The following is a 16,010-nucleotide window of genomic DNA, read 5'->3' on the forward strand; positions in this document are numbered from 1 at the left end:
AATTACTACAAATGAAATACAAAACAACAAAAACACACTAAATGAATGACGTACAACTGCCAGAAGATGTGCAATGACTACAAAGAGACAATGAGAGATGCAAAACAAGTACAATACATGAGAGTTAGCATGGGTGGGGGACCTTTTACATGTTCGTGCCCATTGTCTCATGTTGCATCCATGGACAAACAACAGTATTTGACATTATTTGATACAACACAGGTTGACGTAATACATACAGCCTGTTTGAAAAGCATTTTAATTCAGTTTTAAGTTTTAACATTTCCTGTGGGCTAGAAAAAATCTGAACATTGCCCATAGTTTATACTGCTAAATAAACTGGAAGTATTAAGCGATGGCAAAGGTTTTAAATGGAAAATAAGTATAAAAACAACAGCATCCTCAAAATACAGCTGCAATAACACTACAAAAGCTGGTTGTGATGCTTTTCAGAATATGTTCTTTATCCTTACATTTGGTTTTGAGGGCTTGGTGGCTGTTCTCAGTGTGTTGTATTACAGTACCTGTGGTGAATGGGCTCAATTATTGCTCATATTTTCTTAAACAAGTGCCTAGTGAAGCAGACAGATGGCCATTACAGCTACTTTGGAATACAACATGAGATGAGATGCTTCAAAATGGCTGTATTTCCAAAAGAACTGGAATTAAATGACATGAAATGAACTTTAGCAACATAATTACAAAAGCCAATATGCTTTCTCATGTAAACACAATTTTCTTTCATAAATAATTTGTCTTTTACTGAACACATTAGTCCATTTTGAAAGCTTATAGACCTTAGAAAAATATCCCTTTGGCAATTTTTACTGTTGTATAACTGTAAGAAGTAAGTGGCCAGCCATGCCTTTTATCAGATTCTTGGAGAAGATACAAAAAGCCACTATATATAAAAATAAATATATACAAAACAGTCAATCCATCAAAAAGGGCATGAATGCAAGTTTCTGACATCTGTTTCTCCAGAACTGAAATACATTTCTAGGGATATTCTCTTACAAGTCAAATTCAGATATGTATCACAACTTAGATACTGAGACAGAATATTAGAAATGCATGGCATGCATTCGAAATGGGATTCTGTGAGACAAGAACAAAGATACGAGAGGTAGAAGCAAAGTGCTGCAATAATCATGTGTATTCTCTTCCATTAGATTTAGGAAAGGAAGATGAAAAAAAGAAACAAAAGAAAACAGAATAGGCCTGAATTAATCAAGGAATAGAGAATACAAATTCTTGTCACCTCCCCTGGGTTGAATAAAGTACAGTGAGGAAAAAAGACCAAAATAGGTAGCAGTAATATAGCAAAGAACTGACATACATAGGGAAAAGAACAATGCAATAAAATTATACTGGTGGTGTGTCTTTCCATGCCTCAGTTCCAGCAGGGACCTCAGAAAGAAACTGTAGATTTTTGCTCAGAACTGTATTTGAAATCTGCATGTGTAAATCTAAACTAGCTCATCAAATATAAAAACTTTGGGTCTTGGTATTTGGCTTTCTGTCTTCTCCATAGTCTCTTTGCTTCAGTCACCCCTGCCCCTCTCCATCATTACCTCTAACCCTCTACCAGGGCCCCTTCATAGGTGGGCCCTTGGGGCTGTAGTCTACTTGATGGCTCATACAGTCTGCAGGATTACAACGGCCATCATTTCCCTTTGAACCAGGCTGTCCAGCAGGTCCTGGGATCCCAGGAACCCCCTGCTGACCAACAGGGCCTGGTGGACCCATTTTACCATAGCCTGGAGGGCCTGGGACACCTGAAAGAAGAAAGGAAATGTAAGGAATCTAATAATCATGCCGCTAACTAATATTCTCTAAGATGAACCAATAAATTTCAAGGATAAAAGTTGAGTTACACATTTTGAAAGTCAATACCTATGATTTTAAGTTACAGCTCTTATTCTATTATCTGAATATGTCAATTATTAAACTCATAAACATTTTTGTCAATAAACATGATAAAAGTTGCTAGTTAGAAATGATAGTATTAATTGATCCATTGACTGGTCCAGTCAAACAGCTCACAGGAAGAAAAAGAAAGACTTGCTCTCATATAAAGCTACAACAGCTGGTACCTTTATAATTGCTGTATAGATTTGACAGTGTTTTCAACCTTCGTAACTCTCATCAAAAAGAAAAAAAAAATCTTTTAAAAATTCACTTTCAAACCATCTGTAATATCACTCCTGTAAGTAGTTTTATTTATCTCTGAAACACACAGACAGTAGAGAAACAGGTTGCACGACTTGATGAAGGCAGATAAAACCACAAGGCGACATCTATTCACTGCTCCAGAAAGTCATGTTTTACAGACATCTTAATTTGATAGTTTAATGTGCGTATGGTTACTTTTTAAACAAAAACTACTTGCTAATGTAGCAAATGCTATCTGAACTTTGTGATGATGATGGATCTTGAATGGTGATTAGTTAGTAGCCTGGTTATTTCACTTCAGACTATTTGAAATGTGATGAAAAATTACTTTCATCACATTTCACTTTCAGTCACTAATTAAGCAATTAGCATAATCCATGTAGGACTATGTAGCCAAGTCTCAAGGATTTAGCATCAGGTGCAGCTTTGTATGTGTGTGTAAAACATTGTGAATAAGATGACAGAATGGGACAGAGGAATTACTATGACTGAAATTATATTTGCCTGTTTCAGTTTAAAAAGTGGCTGGTGTTGCTTCACTTAAACAATTTTTACTGATCTGTGGACCAGCAGGGTGAAATACCTGGTGCTCCTGGGGGTCCAATATCTCCCATCTCTCCAACACCCTTCTCGCCTTTATCTCCCGTTGGGCCTCGTGGTCCTAAAGATAATTACACATGTTCATATCATGACACTTTAAAATCTGCTTCTCACTGGTATAGCTATCATTGCTCACCTGGGGGACCTGGGGATCCTGGTCGTCCCTGTCTGCCGATCTGTCCTGGGTGTCCAGGTGTACCTGGGGATCCAGGATTACCTGGAGCGCCATCCTTTCCTGGGGGCCCAGGTCGACCTGGAGATGCCACCATTTCTACTGGCATCTGCATGCGAGACATGTAGTAGGCCATTCTCTCTGGAGAAACACATAGTAACAAACAATCATTCCACAGTGACAAGAGCCGTGGTGTGGAGGGAAAAAAAATGCAATATTTCTTTGAAAGACAGATAAGAAAATGTTGCCCTGCTGCAGAAATTGTGGCATTATACACAGTAAACAGCCACATAATCTCCACGATTAGCACAGTTCCCTACCATCAAAGATCTTGATGACCTGCTGGCGGATGAAGTTTTTGATTTCATCATAATTGACTACAGCCTGTGACAGGAGAGAGATTAAAGAAGAAAAAAAAAAACATTGATTAAGGCAGATAATTGGAAAATTAATTAATTTCAAGAGCAGATGGAGCTGTGCCACCTCCTGCCACCTCCTGTCATCACCTCCTCTTACAACCAAGCTAATATGACATGATCCTGGAGCTGAATAAAGGTGAAGTCTAAAATAAAATAAATAAATAAATCATGCTACTATGGTGCCATGAAAGCTTTTCTCACATCATTTCCTGGTGACCCCGGGGTTCCAGGGAGCCCAGGGGGGCCAGCTGAACCTGGGCTTCCCCTTTCTCCTCTGGGTCCAACTGGACCAATCATTGGCTGTGCATCCTTAGAGTGGTATCCTCCACCACCAGGAGGCCCTGGTCTACCTCTCTCGCCTGGAGGACCCCTTTGGCCTGCGGCCCCTGGCTCACCCTGGAAGACAGACACACATAAAAGAATCATGTTGCTTTTATCTAAGATATTAGATAAAATGAGATTAATTCATCATATACAGCAAAGTATTAATTTTCTCATCTCTCAGCCACAAAGAAAATTATTAACTATTATATCATCAATTTTTTCCGCATTTATCTGCTTAATAATTTTTCTAATTTTGACATGCACAAGGAGATTATTTTTAACTCTACTGCAGAAAAGCAGCAGGCCCACTAGGACAGATTTTGGGTACATCTATATCACTTTTCACACAACAGAGCCCACCATTCAGGTTGTGTAGAGACACTTAAGAAACAGCCCTTCTGCATTAGCAACAGTGATTTATCGAGGACAAAGGAGCCCATAATGGACGCCTAATGTTTACCCGTCACCAAGAAACAAGCAGCTCGTGAAATAGAGAGGTGGGAGAAGAATAGAGAAGTCCGTTCTTGTCTTTCTCTTCTCTTTTCCTCTTCTGTGCAGCTAAAACCCTGACAATGCCGTCCTGTCAGTGTGACAAATAGCCTCATCTAGCATCTCCCCTCATGCTTAATAGCATTATCCAGAGGCAGAAGAATAACTTTATCACTGTATCCACTCACAGTACTGTAAAGCCTGTGTCTAAGGAGAGATCCAACAGGCTACGGTGGACTAGCAGGCAACTATCTGCCAATTTGGGGTAAATCCTGAGGTAAATTGAGGTAAGGGGGAATGAGGGTGTTGGTGTGAGGGTCAGAGGGTTGGTGAACTAATGACTGTGTTAAGTGTGGTTGCTGAGCAGGCAGAAATAGAGGGAGAAAGGCTGTTCAGCACCATATTGTTAAACATTAGGCTGAGTCTCTCTGAGCAAAAAGAAACAGGAAAAGGGGCTTCCAGCTGCATTTAGATGGTCTATCAACACACACACACACACACACACACACACGCAGACACAGACACAGACAGGCAAACACACAACAAACTAACATACTGAGTCAAGCTCTTACCTTCTGACCTGGTTGCCCACCATCCCCTGGTAAGCCTGCTGCTCCCTGTCAAAACATACAAAGAAATATTCGTCAAAGAATGAAACATACACATCACTACATCAGTCTCTCTCTATTCTACTATGATGTGGACGAACATCACTCCCAGACATTACTCACATCTTTACCAGGAGTGCCATCACTGCCCGGCTCTCCCTAAAACAGAAAAGTTAAAGCAGGAGGGAGAAGTGAGAAATAGTGGCATGCTAACAGCTTGAATAATATTTAATTAACTTTGTTTGGAGGGACAAATTTGTAAACACATGCTGAGAGGTACTAACTATAGATCCTGGGTGTCCAGGTGGTCCTGGGGGTCCAACCATTCCGGGGAGTCCTCTCTCACCAGCCTGGCCTTTATCTCCCTGTATACCCTGGAAAGTGGGAGAGATATAATGGCAAATTTACATTCTCTACAGTTGATTGCACTTTTGGCAACTGGACAGAATTTCAGCTGTGTCTTGTTACACCTTTTCTCTCACACATACACCAACAATATACACCACAAATTAATTTTTACTTGTGAATCATTAACTTAAGAGACCATTTTTTATCTGTGGTCATCTAGTTTATTTTTCAGTATGTGTGTGATCACTGTAATCATAATTTATGTCTGTATTGTCTTGTTTATGGTTCTCTGACTTTTTTGGCTACTGAAAAATACATGTTCTCTCTTACCACTCCTGACGAACCAGGAGGTCCTGGTGGTCCAGCTGGCCCTGTAGGACCCTGACAGCAAAGGTAAAGACACTTTAACAAACTAACATGCTACAATTCCAAAGGAACTTCCATGCATAAGTTAAATAGGCAGTAAACTTACAATGTGGCCTGGGGGTCCAGGCCGTCCCTGAGTTCCTGGGGTACCAGGATCACCCTTGAAAGGTCACAAAATGACTGTTAGATAGGTTAACACCGACTCTTGCTTTGGGCTAGTTTACATATATTAGTGACTTAGAGTACTGAAAGAAAGTAAAAAAAATACTTACCTCATGTCCTGCTCTGCCTGGTGGTCCAGGCGGACCTGAAGGTCCAGCATCACCCTGGATGGATGAGAAAGTAATGAAACCGTATTAAAGAAGGCATTAGGGAAGTGTATCGCTCCTCTCCTAGTGGGCATTCAAAACAACAGTGATAAAGGCCACGCTTAGGTCATGGTAAAATTATTAGCTTGATTAAATATACAGCAACTGTACGTATGCAGAAATAATGCGGTGGTAAAGCAATGAATGGCCAGCTAACCTTCTGTCCAGGGAAGCCAACATGCCCAGTTTTCCCTTTGAATCCCTGAGGAGTGACATCAAAGAGAATAGAATTGGTACAGTATCAAAATTCACACAGTCGAGGCTGCCAAAAAACAGGCAGACGTGTCTTTGAAATCCTGAACACCTGCTCCTGGATGGAACACAAACTGAGATACAGAGAGCAAAAGGGAGAAATAAAAAAAGAAAGGGATGGAAAGAGGGTGCCACTTTCTTCTTCACCGTGTGTGAGTCACCGTCGTGCTGATATACCAGACAGAAAGTTAAAAAGATCTAAAAGGAAGATGGGAAGCTTAGAAGTTTCAAATGGGGTCACATCACAACTGACATCTACAATGTTAACAAGACTCAGCAGTGATTGCACATGCTAATGTGGTGTGCCAACATGGCTGAGGTGAGTGAAATATCAGTCTTTGCTAATTTGCATACGATTTTGCTGGCAAAACTAAGCAAAGGCAAGAATTAAGATCATCACACCTGACTCTTATGCATTCATTTAAATCCAAAATGCCAGGTAAATATCAAGCAAAAACAAGTCACCCATCTCTGTCAAAACATTTCTCTATAAAGACGTTAGATGGGACTTCAGTGACAAAGGTTTCGTCATGCAGGCTTATTTGCATACTAGTTTGCTGTTTGTGAATCTGAAGGTGAGCCATGGAAATGTAATTCTAATGCAATGTCTATAAGCTCTGATGAACATTTACATTCATGTCTAAAGGATTTCATATTTTAACTAGACTAAAACTCTGACATGCATGTGACTGTGAGGTTGTATGTAGAGTTTAATAAAGTAATTTCTGTTTAATTATCCAAAAATCAATCAATCAATTATCAATAAAAAATACAGCTCTGTATGATGAAAATGTTTTGCAGGTATCTGGCTACAAAAAAAAAGTCTTGGACAAACAAAAAATGTGACCTGGTGATAGTGCTAACTAAGGAGTAAGTTATACACAGGACAGAGGATCACCAGGGGGACCATGGATATGGGCTCAAAACTGTGTGCAAATCCACCAAGCTGGTGTCGAGATACTTCACTTCAAAGTGAAAGCATGTTGGAGACACTAGAGGAAAAGTCCATGGGGAACATGAATGTATGTAGAACATTTCATGGAAATAGAATTAAAAAAAACAGCATCAAATGTATAGAGATGGCATGTTTGTTGTATATACAATATATTTCTATTAACTTTTTTATAGTTGCTTTTTGCATTGGAGTATTAAATCAGAGTTAGGTTGTACTCACTGGAAGTCCTCTTGGTCCTGCTGGGCCTGGAGGCCCCATCTCTCCCTGACAACAAAAAACATAGTCAGAGTCAAAGGTCACCATGCATTTGTTCAACTATAGTAACTATAGTTAAACTACATTACGAGTTTGGATATTCTGCATGTGCGTGGTCAAACAGCCAGTGTGGTGCATATGTGTGACTCACCCGCAGCCCTGGTTTACCATCTTTCCCATCCATTCCTTCAATACCAGGGGGACCCTTTCAAAGAAAAAACAACAGTGCAGGTAAGGACTAGTATATACTAGTATACACTTTGCACATATGTTGACATGGTTGAAATATATTATATAAAATTTATGTACCATCAGTCCTGGAGATCCTGGTGAACCTGGAGGTCCAGTTGGTCCTTGAGAGCCTTGAGCACCATCATTGCCCTTCAAAGATGGATTTCTTTTAGGTGCAGTAAGTAATCATTGTGGATACAAAGAAAATCCAGATCAGCTCGAGTTGTACTCACTTTTTCACCTTTGAGTCCAGAGAGCCCTTCCCTTCCACTTTTGCCAGGGGGACCTGGTGGCCCCTAAAAATACACACAGTAATATACAAAGTCCCTGCACAGATTCAAGGAATGCAGCTTGAAGCAGGGGTAGAGCATTTACATACCGGTGGTCCTGGGAAACCTGGTTGTCCTTGGAAACCCTTGAAGTAAAAGAAGTTCATATATACAGTAGTATGTATAGATATTTTTTAATATCATATTTTTGATGATGTGTAGGTACAACACATGTCAAACATACCGCATCCCCTTTGGCACCAGCAGCCCCTGCTGGTCCTGTGTCTCCTTTAATGCCCTGCAGACACAGAGTGGCTCAAATTATGAAGCAGCTTTTAAAAATTTGTAATCATATATGAAAAAGCTGCATATTACTGTGAAGAACTTATGATGACACAGACCGGTGCACCAGCCTGGCCTTGATACCCAGGGTTACCTGGAGGACCCTGCAGAAGAGAAGGAAATGTTAGCAAGTAGTATAAAACCCTAGCTATGTTGTGCTGGAATAGTAGCTTACTGATTCTCCTTTCTGACCACTGCCTCCTGGGCTCCCACGTTCACCTTTCAGTCCCTTAGAAAGAAAGAGACAATGAATCAATGTCAGCTCACATATCGATGCACCTATCCATCCATGAAAACTGTGATATTGTTGACAGTTTCATAGCTCCTTTATACTAAGCCATAGAGAGTAACTTACAGGCAGCCCAGGCGGTCCCATGGTTCCTGGATAGCCTGGTGTCCCCGGAGGGCCCTGAGGTAAAAACCAAAGAATCAGCCAACCTGGGAAACCAATTATTTTTCTAAATGTTATGATTTCTGCAAACTTTATTGACAGATACTGACCTGCTCGCCTTTCAGTCCTGGGAGGCCAGGTGGCCCCCGCTCACCCTGCTGACCCTGACGATGACAGGAGTGAGGGATGATTAGAAAATGGTTTATGTATGTCAGGAAGAGAGACTCCCGTAGTAGAAAGGAACCAAGAACATGGCAAGTTACCCTCAAAGAGCTGAAGCAGCTAACTTTTGTTTGGGAGTGCTTATATTTGATTTTGTCCTCTGCTCTTCACCTGTACGAGGTTTCAGGATGACAGTTTAGCTCCGTCATCGTGATCCCCAGAAGCCTCTTACATTTTCTTCCCCACACACACGATGCTCATCTTCCAATGTTACCTCTCCATTCTTTATCTCTTCCTCTCTTATTCTGAACATTCAGAACTCAACCTTAGCAAAGCCACAGCTGCATTTAGGAATTTATCTCCCCTTGTTCATCAAAAAACTAAAAACAAGTCAAATGATCAGCACAGTGCAATGTGTTACCAAGCAACAAAATACTGACTTTATTGCGGTTATGCATACAGTTTGAACTGCAAACATATATTTCATAGTCTATTCATTGAATATTGAATCAGTTTTTATGTAAATAGTAATATGCATGTGTGAATGTGATCAGTCGCCTAGCAACAGTTGCTGCAAGTGGCAGACAGATGAGACAAAAAAGTTCTTTAAAAAATGAGACAATAAAAGTATGTCAGAGGGAACTGGAGATACTCTGATTAGTATTATGATTTTGAAATAGATGGAGCTGTTAAAAAATAGTTGTTTTGCTCTCTCTATATAAATTATTCCTTTAGCACAAACATGTAAAACTGAACAGAAGTGGTAAGAATATCACCATCAAGAGATGTGAGATTTAGTAGTATTATTGCTTTCATCAGCGAGCGCTTACTGAGGGTTGTAATTTAGAGATGGTAATTACTAATTGATCATACTGAGGAGAAAGTAATTAGAAGCTGATCATTGTGGTTAACTTCCTCAAAACTGAATATAAATAATATATTGAGCAGCAGGGTCACACTTCTCTCCCTCATGAACAGTACAAACTGACACAGTGCTGCACGCAGCAGAAACCAGCACCTGCTATAAAAGTGCTCCTATGCTGCAAATGGATTCCATGCTGCGCTCACGTGGCTCATCCATTTAGCATCTATTCTCCTAAAACAATAAAACGGTATGAAGAGGAAAAGAGGGAGAGCTCACTGTCTGCACAGCAGCCAGGCTCTCCATCATTTAGAGGGGGGAATAATTGAACAACTGGAGAAAGAGACAGCCAAATTGTTTCCTCATCTGAAATAACTTTCATTAAAGAGTCACAGAGAGAGGCTGGGACGATAGAGAAATGGCAAATATGGAATAATGAAGGGCGGCCTGATTTGAAACTGGGATGATCGGAATTTGAGAAAAAACCCTGGAAGAAAAGGAGGTACAGATGAGATTTAGATAACAAAGGCTGAGGTGTGGAGGTGCTTGCACTGTACTATTTCCATTTAATGCGTCTTTACAGACACACAAAACATTACATTAAAACCCACATTAAAATAAATACTTGTCAAAATAAAAACAGTAGTTTCAAAGCTTTTTTTTTTTTCACTTGAGAACCCTTAGACAAAAGCAGTGATGAGGCCTCTTGTTGTGTTTCAAATGTGCAAGAGTTGTTTGCAATTACCACAGACACATTTTCTTCTCATTTAAATTACCATTTACAACCCAAAGAGGTCAAATTATTTAGTATTTTGAAGAGAAGTAAAGATTATAGTTGGAAAAATAAACTGGTGTAGCAGACCTTTGTTTTATTCTTATTCCCTACACAATGAGTAATCTTACATCCTCCCAGATCTACAGTATCTATCCTAGACACCCAGATTGAGACCTATTACACCAAACTCTGACAGTACATAAAGTACTAGCTCCATGTCAATTCATATTACAACAGTAAAATGCATCCATATTACCAAGAACAAATAGTGTATCAAAACAATACGTATCAGTTTATTAGCTGCAGTCGTTTTACTTCTCTCAAAGTACATTTGTACATTTACTTAATTAAGACTTTAAAGAAAGAATTTCTTTGTACTAAGGTATTCAAATCGTACTTAAGTAAAGGATCTCAGTGTATCACTGATCAAAAGATAATGAAAGCAAAAAAGAAAAAGAAAGTCAACATAAAGATCAACAAAACTTACAGGTAAACCAGATGAGCCCTGAGGACCCGGAAAACCAGGGGGCCCCTGTGGACGGAGAACAGTGAAACACTTATTACAACAGCAAAGACAAGATAAACTGTTATATTTACACTTCTGGCTAAAGCAGGTTTCAGCTTTCGTATTTTTAAGGGAATGGTGCACTAGGCATCAATAAGGTTTTAAATGTGCTCATGAATCATTATGCAAGAGGTCAGAGTTTGGGGCCACACTGTGCAACATATTTGCAAACACCATTAGGGGGCTCTGTGAACTCATGAAAAGTGACAAGCTCAAGCTCCTCTCAATTCACATCAAATCTAAAGCTTTTAGAAGCAGAAACCCAGTGGTGCTGTCCTAAAATCTTAAAATAATCAAGGCCAAGGCAGTAACTACAGTGCACTACAGTTTGAAGACACTGTTCATTGAGAACAGACTTTTCAAAGAGGTAAAATAAGTTGGAAAAACTTTGTTTAAACTCTGCAAATGATTACTGTGTGCACATCCACACAAGATATGAGAACGTCAGAGTAGAGTCCACCATCACAATGCTCAAGTTCACAAGAAATTATGTCTTTTCAATTAAACCATGGTAAATAAGCATCATGGGAGTTTAAATTAAGCTGTAAACTATGGTTAAGCAAAAAGGAGATAGGTTGCTGAATATTCAAGTTTGGATAATGTCTTACTATGATCCCTGGTATTCCAGATTGGCCTCTCTCTCCTGGTATACCCTGCAGCAAAGAAGCAAAACTTGATCATGGCGTCTGCATACTTAAAGAAAGGCAAACATATGTTCACTCCTATCAAACTGACAGTATATGCTTGAGAAAACAGACACTCACTTGCTCTCCTTTTAGTCCTGGTAATCCAGGCATACCTGGAACTCCAGGGGCTCCTGTGCAGGATCGGTCAGTTGCCTATGAGGGCAAGAAATAAAATAAGTGCCATTTTCTGTGACATGGATGTATGTGCGTATGTGTGGATGTCTGCAGAATATGACAATGATCTCAGCTGACCACTGCTTCTGTCGCCTGCTCTCTCTGCAGTCTCTCCAAACACTGCAAGTTATTAAGAGAGTAAGTCATCAGAGTAATGCCTCACTGCCAGCACTACATTGTGTCAGAGTAACTACTCATATCAAACCATGCAAAATCAAATACAATTCAAAATGAACAAATATAATATCTCAGTTCCTTATATTATAATATAAATGTAACTTTTGCATTCATCCAAGCAGAACAACAAACACAGTGACTCTATCATAGATACATTTCATATAATTGTGAATTTAGGGAATCATGTAGTGATGGTGAAAATGTTTTGACAAGAAACTCCCTCTGACTCTGACCCTGTCACAGCTGTCCAAGAGGGTAACACCAGGCTTGCCCTGATCTCCTTTTTCACCCTTGGCACCAACCGTGCCTGGTACCCCTGGCAATCCTAGGGAACAGCCCTCTTCACAGGGCTCCTGTGTCACAGAACACACATATTCAAACAAACATTCATATACAAAAAGACTAAAGAGTTTTTATCGTCAAAACTGTTAAATCAAGAACATGGAAAGCCAATGATTTTAAAAAATTAATTAAAAATTAAAATCCCCAAAATGTATCTTCTTACTCATGGAACTTACTTCAGGATTTCCTCCTGCGGAGTCTTGAGGGAGGTGGAGGTGTGGTCCAGTTGGGATCTACAAAATGGGGCAAAGAAATAAATAAAAAATAAATAAAATAATAATAATAATAATAATCATCATATAAGCCAGATAATATCATTTCAAGAAATTTATAGTGTCAAAAATAATAATTTAGTCAAACTCAAATGATCAAAAGCAGCTCTTTTGTTTCACATTCAACAAACCAAAACAAAGTTTCCTAATTGTCTTCGCTGAACACAGTTCAAGCACAGTGCTCAAGACACTGATAGCTCTTTTCTATTTAGGTGTGCCAGCAAGACAGATTGCACAGTAGCATTGCCGAAGCACTGACATACCCAAATGGAATGCAGCCATTATTTAAGTTATTAGTTATGCTCATGTTTGAAAAATCAAACGTGGGAGAAGTCCTCTGAATGTATTTTCCCAGCTAACTATATTTTAAGTTTAATTTTGCCTTTTTCGGCTCCATGTCATTCAATGGTAATCAATGTTGATGTTTTTTGCATCAATTTTTGTTTTAGTTTGCTGAGTGTGTCACTTGGTTGTTGAAATCACACTCTGGATGGGGTACATATGGCCACAATCCAGCAATATGTATGTGTAGGACCACCTTATTCCGTACAGTGTCAAAACAAAATCAAGAAAATCAGAAGAAAATCACAACTGAGGGCTTATCATCCAAGAGGCCTGTTCAATTTAGAAGTCAATTTTTCCACACCACCTTAATCAGATTCTTCTGCTTCACTCTAAGGCGCATAATATAAACCTTGATCTGTTATTTTCTTCACAATAACCCCACTAAAAATCCATTGTTTTTTATTTGAGCTTTACTTATTAAACCCTCACTGCACCACATGCAACCTGAAGTCATACCATAATACAGGATGAATTTTCATATCAGACATTTAACTCATATCAACAAAACGTGTTGTGTAATTTTATGATCTAAGAAAGCAGCAGCCTATATAAATCCTGGAAACGCAATTGTGTTATAATACTGATTTCTGATTCTCAGTGTGAAAATATGAGTTGCTCACATAAATTAACAGCAAATTAACACTCTGAAGACACAATAAACCCTCAGTACCTAATGGCTGAGTTTTCAAGTCTGCACCAGAGAAGTTTAAAATTCAAAGTGCAGTGTTAAAAACAAACAAAAACACAAACATACCCGGCATGTATAACTGATTCTGGATGCTCACAGGAGCACATGCACATAGCGTATTACTGGATATAAAAATACCACTAAGAAGTTGCAATGTCACTTAATGGTAACTTCTAAAAATAAAACAGCTCACTCCACATGCCCAATCTCATTTTCTGTGGAAGGTGGGCTGCTCCCTATCAAAGCAGTGGAACCTTTTCCACTGAGGGAGTCTGCCTGTAGCACCTGGCCTGGTTTCAAAGTCATTACAAAACCATTTGACATTGTTCAAACTGGAGCCATTAGCCAGAAAAGCCATTTCATGACATACACTATTGGCTGTTATAGGGTCTACGACAGAGCTTTGTGTATTATCGGATTTGCTCAAAAGAAGGTTCTTCATAATGGGAACACCACTCACTGGAGCCCTCTGTAGTAGTCACTTCTGCCACATTTCAAAATGATATCTTTTTGATACTCTCTCTGAAAAACATTATGTTTGTTCAAAGACAAAATGATTTTGCTGGGTCCTGAGAGCTAAGTCTATGACCTATAAAACAGCAAAGTTTCAAATATTTTCCATTCATCTACATTAAACTACTGGCTTTTATTTCTGTGTTGAAGGTGAAGTTCCCCTTGAGTGCTGACAAGAGCTTGGTATTGATGTTCCCATAATAAAATTAAGCCATAGGCAGACTTGAAAGAAACAAAATTGACACCATATACTGTACAGTCAGAAACTTTATAAGACATGATTTCTCCACTTTGATATTGTCTTTGCCCCTTTTGCACAAAGTCACTTTGTCCACACGATCACAAAAGACCTTTGAGAGTTATTCAAATGCACAACATATGCAAACACAGCCTTTGCAAAGGATGTGGAAATTCCTGCATATATTTCCTGTGCTACATCACTGTTGTCATGACATATGCATAACACAAACCTTATGTCCATTTCAGTTTTCTATAAATAGAAGCCAGCATAACCCTTTTTAATGTTGTGTGACTGATACCAAACTTACTCTGTCCCTGGTCTGGCATAATCAGCATCTTTTACACAGCACAAAAGCAGCACTTGCGCTGAAGACAGTATGTATGATTTAACTGGGGTATAGCCTATTCTCATTTTATAGGCATGGTGGCATACAAAATATAAACCCTTTTAATCAAATTATAATAAAAATGTGATTTCTAAAAAAGGCATGGAATACTATATAAAATATACATTCTTGTAGTTACTTAAATGAATTATTTAAGGCCTTAAAAGAACTATTTTGTGTTCTCAATATGCATTCATTTTGTGCTTTTGCATCATGTATACATCAGGCCCCAGATGTTAAATCAACAGATAAGAGCCACCTCTCCTCCTTTTCTAATTTTACTTACGATGAATCCAGGCAAACCCGGTTTCCCTGGTATTCCCGGTATCCCGTCGTTTCCAGGGATACCCTGAAAGAAGGAACTGAGGTTGAACTGGTTTGTTGCCAGTCAAGGGCTAACCACTCCCATCTCCACCAATGGTCAAGGCAGAGTGAAAGGATCAGGGTCAAAATGCTCAAACCTGTTCCTTCTCCTGCCATATCTAATCGCATTATTAACATCTGATTTAAGAATCTAAATACAAAAAGATTCCAATAGATTTACATTAAGAAATGATTAATAAATATCTTGCATCTTTTATGCTTACATTACAGCCAGCCATTATAACAAATGCACCCTTCTCAGACAACCTCTTCCATCCATCTACTGTCACCATGTCTGATGTATTTCTTACACCTCTGACTCTTGCAGCACAAACCACAGCAACACTTTATTTGAAGGTCTGCTTAATTTATACACTTTAGAGAATTGAATCAAACTTGTATTTTGGATAAACATACCACATATTAACTTTCAAATTTAAAATCAGACCTCCAAATAACTGTTTCTTGGACATTCCCAAAAGCTTGCTCAGTTGCTTCCCACAAAGCTTAAAGCATGAAGCACCAGATTAGCTAGTGCATACTGTCATTTGATCCTCATTATCTCAGCCTATTTAAAACCAATCTATTGCACACATAAGGCCAGTCCATCTCCTACATGCACATTATGGACTTGATTTACCTCTAAAGATGCAAAGCCAGTCAAAGCCTTATTTATGTAACCCAGCTGCCCAAGCTGAAAGTCTACATCAAAAATAGATTGATGTTCAATTCAGGCCAAATGGAGCTGTTGCTGAACTGAACTAAAGATGGAGCCCCATACCATCCTACTGCCCATATCTCTTACCTGAGGTCCTTGAATCCCAGTAACACCCTGAGGCCCAGGTGGGCCAGGTGGGCCAGGAGGTCCTGGTGGGCCCTTAAATGTACAAAGCCAA

The 16,010-nt window shown here is 39.2% G+C and overlaps 1 protein-coding gene across 6 annotated transcripts in view; it reads right to left on the minus strand.

Moving 5' to 3' along the window:
- Positions 1–93: 93 nt before the first annotated feature.
- The window catches only part of col16a1 (collagen, type XVI, alpha 1), a 63,180-nt gene continuing 47,263 nt past the window's right edge, over positions 94–16,010 (minus strand). For 4 of the 6 annotated variants that reach the window (XM_026300503.2, XM_026300502.2, XM_026300501.2 and 1 more), the window contains 30 exons: positions 15,920–15,991; positions 15,038–15,100; positions 12,484–12,540; positions 12,199–12,318; positions 11,867–11,908; positions 11,693–11,767; positions 11,537–11,581; positions 10,851–10,895; positions 8,675–8,728; positions 8,529–8,582; positions 8,349–8,402; positions 8,233–8,277; positions 8,076–8,129; positions 7,942–7,977; positions 7,796–7,858; positions 7,641–7,712; positions 7,483–7,536; positions 7,296–7,340; positions 6,027–6,071; positions 5,774–5,827; positions 5,608–5,661; positions 5,466–5,516; positions 5,072–5,161; positions 4,911–4,946; positions 4,752–4,796; positions 3,568–3,762; positions 3,268–3,331; positions 2,912–3,088; positions 2,759–2,836; positions 94–1,778 (listed from right to left, as the gene is read on the minus strand). In XM_026300503.2, coding sequence (XP_026156288.1) covers positions 1,585–1,778; positions 2,759–2,836; positions 2,912–3,088; positions 3,268–3,331; positions 3,568–3,762; positions 4,752–4,796; positions 4,911–4,946; positions 5,072–5,161; positions 5,466–5,516; positions 5,608–5,661; positions 5,774–5,827; positions 6,027–6,071; positions 7,296–7,340; positions 7,483–7,536; positions 7,641–7,712; positions 7,796–7,858; positions 7,942–7,977; positions 8,076–8,129; positions 8,233–8,277; positions 8,349–8,402; positions 8,529–8,582; positions 8,675–8,728; positions 10,851–10,895; positions 11,537–11,581; positions 11,693–11,767; positions 11,867–11,908; positions 12,199–12,318; positions 12,484–12,540; positions 15,038–15,100; positions 15,920–15,991 — 2,133 coding nt within the window. In that variant the 3' untranslated portion in view covers positions 94–1,584. The remainder of the gene's footprint in view (positions 1,779–2,758; positions 2,837–2,911; positions 3,089–3,267; positions 3,332–3,567; positions 3,763–4,751; positions 4,797–4,910; positions 4,947–5,071; positions 5,162–5,465; positions 5,517–5,607; positions 5,662–5,773; positions 5,828–6,026; positions 6,072–7,295; positions 7,341–7,482; positions 7,537–7,640; positions 7,713–7,795; positions 7,859–7,941; positions 7,978–8,075; positions 8,130–8,232; positions 8,278–8,348; positions 8,403–8,528; positions 8,583–8,674; positions 8,729–10,850; positions 10,896–11,536; positions 11,582–11,692; positions 11,768–11,866; positions 11,909–12,198; positions 12,319–12,483; positions 12,541–15,037; positions 15,101–15,919; positions 15,992–16,010) is intronic. The other 2 variants (XM_026300505.2, XM_026300504.2) reach the window with 1 other exon arrangement.

Source organism: Mastacembelus armatus, chromosome 11, assembly GCF_900324485.2.
Source record: "Mastacembelus armatus chromosome 11, fMasArm1.2, whole genome shotgun sequence".
Taxonomy (NCBI): Eukaryota; Metazoa; Chordata; class Actinopteri; order Synbranchiformes; family Mastacembelidae; genus Mastacembelus; species Mastacembelus armatus.